This window comes from Hyla sarda, chromosome 7 (assembly GCF_029499605.1).
Source record: "Hyla sarda isolate aHylSar1 chromosome 7, aHylSar1.hap1, whole genome shotgun sequence".
Lineage (NCBI taxonomy): Eukaryota > Metazoa > Chordata > Amphibia > Anura > Hylidae > Hyla > Hyla sarda.
Window position 1 is genome coordinate 33,526,659 of NC_079195.1, and position 15,785 is coordinate 33,542,443.

The 15,785-nt window shown below is 44.3% G+C and overlaps 1 protein-coding gene across 4 annotated transcripts in view; it reads right to left on the reverse strand.

Moving 5' to 3' along the window:
- Positions 1-15,785, reverse strand: part of KCNIP2 (potassium voltage-gated channel interacting protein 2) — a 530,818-nt gene that overhangs the window by 263,984 nt on the left and 251,049 nt on the right. The window contains exon 1 of one of the 4 annotated variants that reach the window (XM_056530656.1): positions 13,938-14,615. The exons of the other annotated variants lie outside the window; for them this stretch is intronic. Within the exon in view, the coding sequence (XP_056386631.1) occupies positions 13,938-14,025 (88 nt within the window). The 5' untranslated portion in view covers positions 14,026-14,615. Of the gene's footprint in view, positions 1-13,937; positions 14,616-15,785 lie in introns of those variants that run through there. 4 annotated transcript variants of the gene reach the window in all.

The window sequence follows — 15,785 nt, forward strand, 5'->3', positions numbered from 1 at the left end:
TGGTTTCAACATACAATGGTCGTCCTGGAACCAATTGATATTGTAACTTGAGGGACCGCTGTATATTTCCCCTCAGTAATGTAGTGGGCATGCTCTTCATGGTGTGTGGTCAGATCAATCACCTCCATCCTTCGGCTTCCTATATCCTGTAAGAGCATGAGGGGTTGAGACAGGGGATATCTAGTTGATTGGCAGGGGTCACTGATCACAAGAAAAGATGTCCCCCAAGTGAAAGGATCAGCTGTGTGCGTACCCTGCTCCATGCATTGTCTATGGGACCTAGCGGAGTACAGCACTCTTATCATGTTATACAGCAGGAGAAGATGACCGGTTTATATATACCTTTTTTATGGGAAAAGATTTAGCAGAACATGTAATTTATTGATCTGGAGTCCAGGGGGTAACGCTCCCTGGTTCTATGGGGATGTTGTCCGGTTTGTGAGGGAGCACCAGCTGGAAGGACTGAAACCTGACCTATGGAAGCCGAAGACAATCTACAAGCTCATCCGAGCTAAGGACTTGACCGAGCTGGTTCCGGGACTCCCCGCAGCCACTGCAGAGACAGTTTGGACTAATGTGGCCTCAAAGCGGCTTACCAATGGACACAAGGACTTGTCGTGGATGGCCGTCAAGGGAGGACTCTCTCTCAGGTCATTCATGCATGCCCGCAACCTGTGCACAACCCGGTACTGCCCCCGTTGCCCCTATGTGGAGGAAACATCTTTGCACGTGTTTTGGCAGTGCCCCTTTGCACAAGGTCTGTTGGACGCCCTGGAACATGAACTCAGAGACTCTGTACCCAGGAGCTGCCTATCGTACCATTCGGTGCTTTACGGTCTGTTCCCTGGGGCCCATGACGTGGAGGCCATTCAGGAGGCCTAGCGCCTTATGAACTGTTTTAAGGACGCAGTGTGGCTTGCCAGGAACCGCCTCGTGATCAACAGGGAAAACATGTCCGTCCGGGACTGCCGCAGGTTCATCAAGAGCCTGCTTAGAGACTATTCCATCTTGGACAGCCCGGCCGTTGATGAGGAAGAAGAGGAGTGAAGACCCCTCTCCTTCTCCCATGTCTCCCTGAAGATACAGCCCAGCAGTTTGGCCCTGTGATCCGCCCCCTCCCCACCCCCACATAGTCACCCACACCCCCTACCCTGATCACAGATTGTATTGTTTTGTTGTTCGATCTCTTGTGCCTTTCTATGACAGGATTGAGCGGAGTGTTAGAGTAGCATGGTGTGCGATGTATAGCTTAGGGAACCTTTGCTGTGTATTGTCATGTTTTGTGTGATTGTAATTTATTGTAATTTACTGTATGACTTGTAATGACTGAACAGACAATAAAGCTCTTTCAATAAACCAGGGGGTGGACTCGCTCGCCATTTCCTGGATGCAGGCCTGGTGCAAGGATTTTTGCCACCCTAGGTGAAAGCTAATTTTGCTGCCCCCTTGACTCCACCCATTGGCTCCTCTCGATGTATGGAGGTGTGGACGCACCTGACCTTAGTGATCGACCCTGTCTTCCTCGGAGGTTGCGCTGCGCTCCTCCAGCAGGCTGAAAGAAGCTGATTATTATAGAACAGGTGGGGTGGGGGTAGCGTGGTGGGATTTGGTCAGGTGCTTCGGATGGCGGCTAACTTCATTGTAGAAGGCAGAGCGGATCCCCTATCAAGAGGGCGATTGAGGTCGGCTGCCTATTTTGCCCATAGGCAGAGCCGGCCCTGCCTGTATGAGTTTACACATAGATATAACTGTCAATCCTTCATTAAGACCTCCCACCGGACTCCTACACCCAGAATGAGCAGAGGTTTAGATCAATTAAGTGCTAGTTGTAGACCAGACTGCAGATTCATCATGACAGGTTCCCTTTAGACACACACGTTGTGGAGAGATTCTTGAAGAGTACCTGTCACCAAACTAAACGTTTAATATATTGTTCCTTATGTTATTATAAGACACTTTGCTATTTACTTGCTGTTAAAATTCTCAACCTTTATATGTTTTTAATGTGATTGAAAAAATGGCCACTAGGTGGCTCTGTTCTGTTCCCAAACAGTTAATTTGGTCTTCACCCAGACTTGCATAAGTTCAAACTCAGGAAGTGCGTGTGGGGTATGGCTCTTGCAGGCTTCAGTGATGTTGTGCCTGCTAGGGAATGCCTACTTTCTCCTGACGGGAGCTCACACAATGTGAGCAAGGGAAAGGGTATGACACAGAGCTTTTTAACCCTTTAAGGACTCAGTCCATTTGTGCCTTAAAGGGGTAGTCCAGTGGTGAAAAACTTATCCCCTATCCTAAGGATCGGGGATAAGTTTAAGATCGTGGGGGGTCCAACTGCTGGAGCCCCCCACAATCTCTCTGTTCGGGGCCCTAGCTTGCTGGCCAGATAGCGCATGTTGACCACGGCACGAAGCGGCGGCCGACACGCCCCCTCAATACAACTCTATGGCAGAGCCGGAGATTGCCGAAGGCAGCGATCCGGCTCTGCCATAGAGTTGTATTTAGGGGGCGTGTCAACCGCCGCTTCGTGCGGTGGTCAACACGCCCCCTTCCCACGGGCTGTCGGGGCCCCATACAGGAGGCCCCCCCCCCCGATCTGAAACTTATCCCCTATCCTTAGGATAGGGGAAGTTTTTCACCACTGGATATCTTCTTTAAAGACAACTTTACTTTTACGTTTTTGTTTTTTCCTCCTCGCCTTCAAAAAATCGTAACTCTTTTATATTTTCACTCCAGGCTGCACTTCCTGTGTTTGGAACTCAGTCCTAAGTCTTTGTATGAGTTGGGGGAAAATGTGCTCGAGCTTTTTCAAGCACAAATAAAACAAAAAAAAACTTTTTTTTTAAACAAGGTACATTAGAAATATTTTTTATTTACCATAAGGAGTGCAATAGCAAAAATGAATTTAAATGAGAGTTACCCTTTAAATATTACTTTGTCCTCCTTCCTCCCCTCTCACAGCATGAGTGTCACAGACAGGCTGAGGCAGAGGGACAGTAAGGTGATCCCACTCTGCCTGTAGCTCTGTGTGTTCACTTATAGCAGCGTAATTCCCGCCGTTAATCTTCTTTAAGGAAGTCTTCTTCTACTTGGACTAGACGTTAAGTAGTTTAAAGTGTACCTGTCATATCACAGAAAAAAAATTATGCTTCTAAGGTTACTCACTAGGTCAAGCTGATGCTTTACATATCTTTTTTTATGTGTCTTGCTTCTATATTTAGCTCACAAATCTCTCTCTGTTCTGCTGCACACTCATTCTGACATCCACTGCTCAGGAAGGAACATGTCCAATGCAAGCACTGAGCCAACCCTCACTCACCATGCATTCACTTCCTCCCTGAGTCGGCTGTGCTGTGCTGGGTCTCTTCATCCAATCACTGCAGGCTGCCTTGTAACCCCCCTCCTCTCTGTTTTCATACTGCAGTCTGATAGGAGTGAGCACAGAGGAGTGATAGTCCCGCCCACACTTCCTGGACTTTGTCCTAGCCTGTGCTTCAGCTGGGACACAGATAATGCTGCAGCCAGAGAGGATTATGTGATGGATGGTTTGGGGACCCCTAGTGGTCTTTTTTTATAAGCCATCATTTTTATAAAAAGATAATATTTTCTTATGAAGTATAGCAGAATGGTTTTAAAAAAAGTTTTAGAACCTGACATTGTCCATTTACAGACATCATATAATATCAATTCTACAGTATCAGTCAAATTACAGTCAAATTACAAATGATACAAACCAGTGACCCAAACATTCCTGGCATCAAAACTGGTGAAAAAAAAAAGGAGTAAATCTATATACAGAGATACGAGAAACACTGGCATATTTATAGAGTCAACGTTGGCTTTGCCAAGTCCCCGGCGAGTGCCAGCTCACAATGCAAATTGCCTGCCATGCTGGAGAACACTTAATTTGCATTTAGTGCCAAGATGAGAACGAGGTAAAAACTGCGCTAAATGAAACCCTGTCATGTGCAGCGCGAATCCTCAATATGAATGTCAACTAGGAATGGACAGGACCATAACCAATAAAGACATGCAGATGTAGCAGAGCCGAATCAGACATTTTACTGTACGACAGATTCTTATTGCATTGTGATATCTTTGTGGTTTTACATGGGGCTGAAGTTAGGTGATACAAACCATAAACTCATTTCCGCAACAATACTGTATGTACTCTGTGAGCACTCTATGGACTACCTCTCTGGACACTGTATGTACTCTGTGAGCACTCTATGGACTACCTCTCTGGCCACTGTATGTACTCTGTGAGCACTCTATGGACTACCTCTCTGGACACTGTATGTACTCTGTGAGCACTCTATGGACTACCTCTCTGGCCACTGTATGTACTCTGTGAGCACTCTATGGACTACCTCTCTGGCCTCTGTATGTACTCTGTGAGCACTCTATGGACTACCTCTCTGGCCTCTGTATGTACTCTGTGAGCACTTTATGGACTACCTCTCTGGCCACTGTATGTACTCTGTGAGTACTCTATGGACTACCTCTCTGGACACTGTATGTACTCTGTGAGCACTCTATGGACTACCTCTCTGGCCTCTGTATGTACTCTGTGAGCACTCTATGGACTACCTCTCTGGCCACTGTATGTACTCTGTGAGCACTCTATGGACTACCTCTCTGGCCTCTGTATGTACTCTGTGAGCACTCTATGGACTACCTCTCTGGCCACTGTATGTACTCTGTGAGCACTCTATGGACTACCTCTATGGCCGCTGTATGTACTCTGTGAGCACTCTATGGACTACCTCTCTGGCCACTGTATGTACTCTGTGAGCACTCTATGGACTACCTCTCTGGCCTCTGTATGTACTCTGTGAGCACTCTATGGACTACCTCTCTGGCCACTGTATGTACTCTGTGAGCACTCTATGGACTACCTCTATGGCCGCTGTATGTACTCTGTGAGCACTCTATGGACTACCTCTCTGGCCTCTGTATGTACTCTGTGAGCACTCTATGGACTACCTCTCTGGCCACTGTATGTACTCTGTGAGCACTCTATGGACTACCTCTCTGGCCACTGTATGTACTCTGTGAGCACTCTATGGACTACCTCTATGGCCGCTGTATGTACTCTGTGAGCACTCTATGGACTACCTCTATGGCCGCTGTATGTACTCTGTGAGCACTCTATGAACTACCTCTCTGGCCACTGTATGTACTCTGTGAGCACTCTGTGGACTACCTCTCTGGCCACTGTATGTACTCTGTGAGCACTCTATGGACTACCTCTATGGCCGCTGTATGTACTCTGTGAGCACTCTATGGACTACCTCTCTGGCCACTGTATGTACTCTGTGAGCACTCTATGGACTACCTCTCTGGCCACTGTATGTACTCTGTGAGCACTCTATGGACTTCCTCTCTGGCCGCTGTATGTACTCTGTGAGCACTCTATGGACTACCTCTCTGGCCGCTGTATGTACTCTGTGAGCACTCTATGGACTTCTTCTTTGGCCGCTGTATGTACTCTGTGAGCACTCTATGGACTACCTCTCTGGCCGCTGTATGTACTCTGTGAGCACTCTATGGACTTCTTCTTTGGCCGCTGTATGTACTCTGTGAGCACTCTATGGACTACCTCTCTGGCCGCTGTATGTACTCTGTGAGCACTCTGTGGACTACCTCTCTGGCCACTGTATGTACTCTGTGAGCACTCTATGCCCTGTTTATCTGATCATTGAATTTACTATCCGGACACCCCATGTACTGTTTATCAGGCCATTGTATACCACAATGCACTACTTATGTCTACTCTCTGAGCACAGATTAAAAGGCCATTGTACACTGATCCAAAAAATAAAGGGAACACTTAAACAACACAATGTAACTCCAAGTCAATGACACTTCTGTGAAATCACACTGTCCACTCAGGAAGAACATGTGCAAGTGGAACAGACAACAGGTGGAAATTATAGGCAATTAGCAAGACACCCAACATAAAGGATTAGCTCTGCAGGTGGTGACCACAGACCACTTCTCAGTTCCTATGCTTCCTGGCTGATGTTTTGGTCACTTTGGAATGCTGGCGGTGCTTACACTCTAGTGGTAGCATGAGACGGAGTCTACAACCCACACAAGTAGCTCAGGTAGTGCAGCTTATCCAGGATATCACATCAATGAGAGCTGTGGCAAGAAGGTTTGCTGTGTCTGTCAGCGTAGTGTCCAGAGCATGGAGGCGCTACCAGGAGACAGGCCAGTACATCAAGAGAGGTGGAGGAGGCCGTAGGAGGGCAACAACCCAGCAGCAGGACCGCTACCTCTGCCTTTGTGCAAGGAGGAGCAGGAGGAGCACTGCCAGAGCCCTGCAAAATGACCTCCAGCAGGCCACATATGTGCATGTATCCACTCAAACGGTCAGAAACATGAGGGTGGTATAAGGGCCCGGCGTCCACAGGTGGGGGTTGTGCTTACAGGACCTTTGGCATTTGCCAGAGAACACCAAGATTGGCAAATTCGCTACTGGCGCCCTGTGCTCTTCACAGATGAAAGCAGGTTCACACTGAGCACATGTGACAGACATGACAGAGTTTGGAGACGCCGTGGAGAATGTTCTGCTGCCTGCAACATCCTCCAGCAGGACCAGTTTGGCTGTGGGTCAGTAATGGTGTGGGGTGGCATTTCTTTGGGGGGCTGGACAGCCCTCCATGTGCTTGCCAGAGGTAGTGTGACTGCCATTAGGTACTGAGATGAGATCCTCAGACCCCTTGTGAGACCATATGCTGGTGCGGTTGTCCCTGGATTCCTCCTAATACAAGACAATGCTAGACCTCATGTGGCTGGAGTGTGTCAGCAGTTCCTGCAAGAGGAAGGCATTGATGCTATGGACTGGCCGCCCGTTCCCCAGACCTGAATCCGATTGAGCACATCTGGGACATCATGTCTCGCTCCATCCATCAACGCCACGTTGCACCACAGACTGTCTAGGAGTTGGCGGATACTTTAGTCCAGATCTGGGAGGACATCTCTCAGGAGACCATCCCCCACCTCATCAGGATCATGCCCAGGCATTGTAGGGAGGTCATACGGGCACGTAGAGGCCACACACACTACTGAGCCTCATTGTGACTTGTTTTAAGGACATTACATAAAGTTGGAGTGGGGTTTTCCACTGTGATTTTGAGTGTGACTCCATATCCAGACCTCCATGGGTTGATAAATTTGATTTCCATTGATAATTTGTGTGTGATTTTGTTGTCAGCACATTCAACTATGTAAAGATGAAAGTATTTCATACGATTAGTTCATTCAGATCTAGGATGTGTTATCTTAGTGTTTTCTTTATTTTTTTGAGCAGTGTATATACTCTATGAATTATACACACTATTTGCCCATTGTATATACTCTTTGAGGATTGTACGCCCTATTTATCTGACCACTGTATGTATTGTTCTCTTTGAGCACTGCTTGTTTAACCACTGTATGCACTCTCTAAGAATTGCATGGCCTATTTATATGGTCGCTAGATGTACTCACTGAGCACTCGATGCCCTGTTTATCTGACCACTGTATATAATCTCTGATAATTATATGCACTGTTTATTTGGCCATTGTATATACTCTGCTACAATAGTATTCCCTATTTATCTGGCTACTGGCTATTGTATGTACTCTCTGAGGAGCCTATGCACTATTTAGGCAATGTATGTGTGGTGCACCACAGGGATGTGTGGTGTATGGGGCAGATGTTGTAGCCCAGTGGAAGATGGTGTTAACCCATAAATGTTCGTGACGCCAGGGTGTGGTTTTACCGAGAACCACCCGAACGGTAGCATCGATAGCCCTAGTTAGGCAGGGCAAATAATAGTCCAAGGCCAGGTCAGGGTTACCGGTAGCTTTACTGAGGTAGACAGATGTTACAGTCTTTACAGCTAGGCCAGGATCCCAGAGAGGTGACCAGTAACACAGGGGACCTCGCAGCTTGCTGGGACTTGCAGTGACTTGGACAGACTTTAGGACAGCCATGCTGACTATAATAGACTGGACTTGACTGAAGATAGTGACAGCAGACATAGATGACTTGACTTACTGACTTGTGGCTGTAATTTAGGCTTGAGGCCTCCAGATGTGCTGTACACTGACCCTGAGACGTCTGGACTGGACTTGACCTTAGCAGAAAGTGTGGTGGAAGAGACAAAAAAGAGGTAGATTGCGGCTCCTCCCTTCCTTATAAAGGGGGGGGGGGGGGGGGGGCTGTGCAAGGAGCCCATAAGCTAGCTGCGGGTCATCTGGTCACCTGGTGCTCTCTGGGTAACAAAACAGGTGACTTTAACATGTGACAACTATTATCATGTGATCAATGACCATGTGACCGCATCAAAGGTCCTTTACACATAATATACAATTATACAGATTATAGGGGTACAGTGCAGGTGAGACCTGGGGACGTGCAGGGACTCAACCTGATAGGACTGTGGGATGCGTATCCCGTACTGGGACATCACATATGGCATGTTCTGAACACTTTAGGCACTATTTATATGAGCACTATATGACACTATTCCTCTAGGCAAAGAATAGGACTTTTTATCTTGCACTGTATAGCAGTATTTATCTGGTATCAGGACTCTCATATTTATCTGGGCACTGATTATCTGGCTGCTGTATGAACTTTCTATTTGGCCATTGAATGTATTGAATATTTATTAGGGCAAGTTGTGAGCAGTCACGGCATTATTTATCTGGGCACTGATTATCTGGCTGCTGTATGAACTTTCTATTTTGCCATTGAATGGTATTATGCCTGCACAACATGTTCTATTTATTAGGGCAAGCTGTGGGCAGTCACGGTATTATTTATCTGGGCGCAGCATTATTTATCTGGGCACAACATTATTTATCTGGGCACAACATTATTTATCTGGGCACGGTTTATCTGGGGCCTTTATACATTATATAATGTTTATTTAGATATTGGCCAATACTATTTAATTTGCATAATTAATTATATATGCGTAACATCACAGGATACACATATGCGGGGGAAATTTTGTCCTATTCTGACCCCTATAACTTTTCTATTTCTCATTATACGGGACTGTATGAGGCTGCTCTTTTGCGCCCCGATCTGCAGTTTTTAACAGTACCATTTTTATTTTATTTTATTTTTTTTATCACTTTTTTTTCTTAAATCTGGGAGTTGCAGTTAGTTATTAACTACAACTCCCAGCATGCCCTGATACAGCCTGTGGCTCAGCAGCTGCCCCAACTGAAAACTACAACTCCCAGCATGTTGGACTATATAGTAGTATATAGTATAGGTCAGTGTTTCCCAACCAGGGGTGCCTACAGCTGTTGTAAAACTACAACTCCCAGCATGTTGGACTATATAGTATAGGTCAGTGTTTCCCAACCAGGAGTGCCTCCAGCTGTTGTAAAACTACAACTCCCAGCATTTTGGACTATATTTGAGTATATAGTATAGGTCAGTGTTTCCCAACCATGGGTGCCTCCAGCTGTTGTAAAACAACAACTCCCAGCATGTTGGACTATATAGTAGTATATAGTATAGGTCAGTGTTTCCCAACCAGGGGTGCCTCCAGCTGTTGTAAAACTACAACTCCCAGCATGTTGGTCTATATAGTAGTATATAGTATAGGTCAGTGTTTCCCAACCAGGGGTGCCTCCAGCTGTTGTAAAACTACAAACCCCAGCATATTAGACTATATAGTAGTTTATAGTATACTGTAGGTCAGTGTTTCCCAACCAGGGGTGGTTCCAGCTGTTGCAAAACTACAACTCCCAGCATGCCCGGACAGCCTTTGGCTGTCCGGGCATTCTGGGAGTTGTAGTTTTTCAACAGCTGGAGGTGCTCTGGTTAGGAAACACTGGTATAGTATATGGTGCAACATTCCAGGAGTTGGAGGATTGGTTGGATAAATACCGGCCATTGCATGGTAAGGTGACCAAAATCCCGGCTGTGCCGGTAAAATACCGTCCAGGTGGCACCCCTAATCACCACTAGTGTTGAGCACGAATATTCGTAATGTGAATTTTTATCCCGAATATCGGCTCTTCACGATTTCGCAAATATTTAGAATATTAGTGCTATATATTCATAATGACGAATATTCCTTTTTGGTTTTTTTTTTAGTTTTTTTTTTTTCACATGCAAATTTTTTATGCAATTTTTTATGCAAATTTTCGCATGGAAAAAAAAAAGTGAACGAACATAACGACTATGCAAATTTCACAAACATAGGATGAATAACCGTCCATATTTTCACGAAATATCGCGAATTCGAATATGGCTCCTGCCGCTTATCACTAATCACCACCATCATATTCTGTCCTAATATCTGGCCTTATATCCCAACCTCATATTCCGTCCTTTATTCTAAAGCTTTTGGTGCCATCATTATTTACCCCACATAGATCGTATGCAGGTGGGGGGCCAAAAGGAGGAGCAACCACATAACTGCACTGCGCTAACCTGTCGGTGCATAATTGGCTGTAGGGGGCACTAAGAAGCATATGGCAAAGCTAAGGTACTGCACGGTATTCTACAGGCACTACAGAAACTATATGGATGCTGTATACCAGTGGTCTTCAACCTGCGGACCTCCAGATGTTGCAAAACTACAACTCCCAGCATGCCCGGACAGCCGTTGGCTGTCCGGGCATGCTGGGAGTTGTAGTTTTGCAACATCTGGAGGTCCGAATGTTGAAGACCACTGTTGTTTACATTATGTTCTGTGTACACTATATGGCGCTATATGGGCATTATAGGTTAAAACCGGCAGTGGCTCCTAATTGGCTCCTAAATTTTTCCCTTTCCATACCAAATGACATACTCAGCTCTGTGACAGGTCACAATATACACTGCTCAAAAATATATATAAAGGGAACACTAAGATAACACATCCTAGATCTGAATGAATGAAATACTTTCGTTTTAATGTACTCAGTACATTCAGGGGTGCCTCCAGCTGTTGTAAAACTACAACTCCCAGCATGTTGGGATATATAGTAGTATATAGTATAGGTCATTGTTTCCCAACCAGGGAGGCCTCCAGCTGTTGCAAAGCTACAACTCCCAGCATGTTGGGATATATTGTAGTATATAGTAGTATATAGTATAGGTCAATGTTTCCCAACCAGGGGTGCCTCCAGCTGTTGCAAAGCTACAACTCCCAGCATGTTGGGATATATTGTAGTATATAGTAGTATATAGTATAGGTCAGTGTTTCCCAACCAGGGGTGCCTCCAGCTGTTGCAAAGCTACAACTCCCAGCATGTTGGACCATATAGTAGTATATAGTATAGGTCAGTGTTTCCCAACCAGGGGTGCCTCCAGCTGTTGCAAAGCTACAACTCCCTGCATGTTGGACCATATAGTAGTATATAGTATAGGTCAGTGTTTCCCAACCAGGAGTGCCTCCAGCTGTTGCAAAACTACAACTCCCTGCATGTTGGACCATATAGTAGTATATAGTATAGGTCAGTTCCCAACCAGGGGTGCCTCCAGCTGTTGCAAAGCTACAACTCCCTGCATGTTGGACCATATAGTAGTATATAATATAGGTGTCAGTGTTTCCCAACCGGGGTGCCTCCAGCTGTTGCAAAACTACAACTCCCAGCATGCTGGACGATATAGTAGTATATAGTATAGGTCATTGTTTCCCAACCAAGGGTACCTCCAGCTGTTGCAAAGCTACAACTCCCAGCATGTTGGACCATATAGTAGTATATAGTATACTGTAGGTCAGTGAATAAAAAATTGCATAACAAAATTGGCATGGGAAAAAAGAAAAACTAAAAAAAAAAAAAAAAAAAAATGAATATTCGTCATTACGAATATATAGCACTATATTCTAAATATTTGCGAAATCGTGAAGAGCAGATATTCGGGATAAAAATTCACATAATGAATATTCGTACTCAACACTAGTGGTGCCACCTGGACGGTATTTTACCGGCACAGCCGGGATTTTGGCCACCTTACCATGCAATGGCCGGTATTTATCCAACCAATCCTCCAACTCCCGGAATGTTGCACCATATAGTATACCAGTGTTTCCCAACAAGAGCGCCTCCAGCTGTTGCAAAACTACAACTCCCAGCATGCCCGGACAGCCAAAGGCTGTCCAGGCATGCTGGGAGTTGTAGTTTTGCAACAGCTGGAGCCACCCCTGGTTGGGAAACACTGACCTAGTATACTATATACTACTTTATAGTCCAACATGCTGGGAGTTGTAGTTTTACAACAGCTGGAGGCACTCCTGATTGGGAAACACTGACCTATACTATATACTACTATATAGTCCAACATGCTGGGAGTTGTAGTTTTACAACAGCTGGAGGCACTCCTGATTGGGAAACATTGACCTATACTATATACTACTATATAGTCCAACATGCTGGGAGTTGTAGTTTTACAACAGCTGGAGGCACCCCTGAATGTACTGAGTAAAACCTTGACAAACTAAGCTCTGCTACATCTGTGTGCATACAAGTGTACAAGAATTTGTCATTACATACAGGGGCTTATTCATTAATGCACTGCGACCATTTCCCGTCCTACAGTCCTGTGTGAAGCCACTGGCAAACTCAGCTCTGCTACATCTGAAAGCATTTCTGGTGTACCAGGCAAGAATTCGTAATGACTTATAGAAGGGCTGATTCCTTTATGCACTGTGATAGTTTTCTCTCCTAAAACCACTAACAAACTGAGCTCTGCTACATCTGAGTACATAACCAGGTCTACTAGGTAAGAATCTGTCATGACCTAAACAGGGGCTGATCCATTCATACACTGGGGTAATTCCTTTCCCTGCAGTCCTGCGTAAACACCACCGATAAAATCTGAAAGCAGATCTGGTGTACCAGGCAAGAATTCGTAATGACTTATACAAGGGCTGATTCCTTTATGCACTTCGATAATTTCCTGTCCTGCAGTCCTGAGTAAAACCACTAACAAACTCAGCTCTGCTACATCTGAGTACATAACCAGGTGTACTAGGTAAGAACCTGTCATGACCTAAACAGGGGCTGATTCATTCATACACTGGGGTAATTCCTTTCCCTGCAGTCCTACGTAAACACTAGTGTTGCTCGCGAATATTCGCAATGCGAAATGTATTCGCGAATATAGCACTACATATTCGCAATTACGAATTTTAGTTTTTTTTGTTTGTTTTTTTCACAGTACCCATCACAGTGATCACCCCTCTCTGCTTCCAGCTTGTGGGGTGTAAAGAAGGCTCTAATACTACTGTGTGAGACTGGCGTGCGAAAATAAAACGTGAATATTACGAATATGCGAATTTAGCGAATATATGACGAATATTCGTCCATATATTCGCGAAATATCGCAAATTCGATTATGGCCTATGCTGCTCAACACTAGTAAACACCGCCAATAACATCTGACAAACTCAGCTCTGCTACATCTCAATACATGGTAATAATCTATCATGACCTAAACAGGGGCTGATCCATTCATATACTGTGATAATTCCTTTCCCTGCAGTCCTGTGTAAACCATTAACAACTGACAAACTCAGCTCTGCTACATCTATTTCCATACTGATGACCGCCATTAGATTACTGAGAATTCGGATGACATTGATGTAATCTCTTTAATAAGAGACATCCTGATGTCTTCCCATTATATATATATTATTATTATTATTTTTTTTTCTCAATTAAAATTTTATTTACTCGGTTCCATTCATTAGAGCGAACGCCAATCGCTTCCTCCCCGGGAGCCTAACTAAGCATTCTGGTCCTTGTAGTCCAACGCACGTTGCTTACTTTGCTTACTAAACAAAAAGCTTCAGACTTAATGCGATTGTCTTTTATATCATTAAAACAAACAAACAAAAATAACAACAACAATACACACTTTGTGCCAAGTGACAAACTCAGCTCTGCTGCATCGCTACGTAGGATATCAAGATTTTTTCTTTGAACCCTACCTGTTGTCAGCGTCCCGGTGACGAAATGGTAAAAATACCGAGCAACTTTGCCGAGCTGCCTCTTGCACCTTCTCCGGCAACGACTCATTTTGCTCCTTGGCGGCGCCGGCGATGGCGCAAAAAAAACCACAGTACGATTTTTTAACCCCTTCCTAACTTTCAGTGCTGAAAGAGATGTGATCAGCTTCCCGGCTGGAAGAAGCAGACCCAAGAAAAATAAAAATAAAGAAAAAAAAACGGAGGACGATACCAAGTCCTGGCGAATGCAACGTCTTTTTTTTATGTTATTTTTGCTCTTCCCGACGCGTTTCAAGAATTCATTAGAAAGCGATATCGCGCCTTTTCCCGGCAATTTCGCACTTTTTCACGCCAACGAACCCCGGGGTCTTGGGATCTTCATTCGTCTTCTGGAGCGCGAAAAAACGCTTGCGCCTTGGCCGTCGGGGCTTCAGTTTAATTGCATCTTCTTAAGGTTTTTTTTTTTTTTTTTTTAATAAAGTTACATCGCAGGAAATAGGATTTCACCCTCGGGGGACTGTAAAAAAAATAAAAATACAAAAAAAAAAATTTTTGTTTTTGTTTTTTAAAAGCGAAGGCAAAAATTGCGATGGGCTTGAGCTGCTGCGACCGTAGAGACGGAGATCATGTGCATGGGGGAAGAAGAAGTCGTCACATGTGATGCTTCTGCCTTCAATCCGACCGGCTGTGAGCTCCAGCACCGGTTCATGCCGCCGCTTCTGTGAACTGAAGGTGATTATGGTTGGCATGACAACCACAGACTCCACGGGCACGGCTATCCAATAGCGACACCGCTTTGTGTGTGTGTGTGTCTGGTTAGGAAACAAAAAGGTTTATGTCTCATCACTGGTAAATTATGAAGGACAAAGTTTAAGGAAGGGAGAAGAATGCTCAGACCATGGTTTCCCCAAGAAGGGGTGCCTCCAGCTGTTGCAAAACTACAACTCCCAGCATGTTGGACTATGTAGCAGTATATAGCATACTGTAGGTCAGTGTTTCCCAACCAGGGGTGGCTCCAGCTGTTGCAAAACTACAACTCCCAGCATGCCCGGACAGCCGAAGGCTGTCCGGGCATGCTGGGAGTTGTAGTTTTGCAACAGCTGGAGGCGCCCCCTGGTTGGTAAACACTGGCTCAGGCATTCATCTAATTTCAAAAATTTTAAAAATTCTCATGCCAGACACGAGTGGCACTCGAGTAGGTCAAAGAAATAATAGTAATCTGCCCAGAGAGCCTCGAGAGCGCGGCGGCGGCGACTGCTAGCAAATTGTCGCACAAGTTATTGATTTATCCAGGGTTTTTTTTTTTGTGTGTTCTTTTAGTCTATTTTATATTAAAAAAAAATTTTTATTATTATTATTATTTTTTATTATAATTATAAAATGCCTTGTAGTAAATTCTTTAATCTAGAATGTATCTTTTTTTTTTTCTAGGTTATTTTAATTAATTTAATTATTTTAATTAATTATTTTAATATTTGCAATATTTTTTTTTTTTATTATATTGTTTATATAAAACAATTATACATTGACTGCTAGTAAATTCTTTAATTACACAATTTATCCGGGGGGGGGGGGGGGGGGGGGGGGGTTGTGTTTGTTCTAGCTTATTTTAATATTTGCAATATTATTTTTTTTTATTATTATTATGATTATATCGTTTATATAATACAATTATACAATGCCTTGTAGTAAATTCTTTAGTATAAAATTCATCCATGTTTCTTTTTTTCTAGGTTATTTTAATTATTATTTTATTTATTATTATTTATATATTATATATTTTTTTTAATATAGAAACATAGAATGTATCAGCAGATAAGAACCATTTGG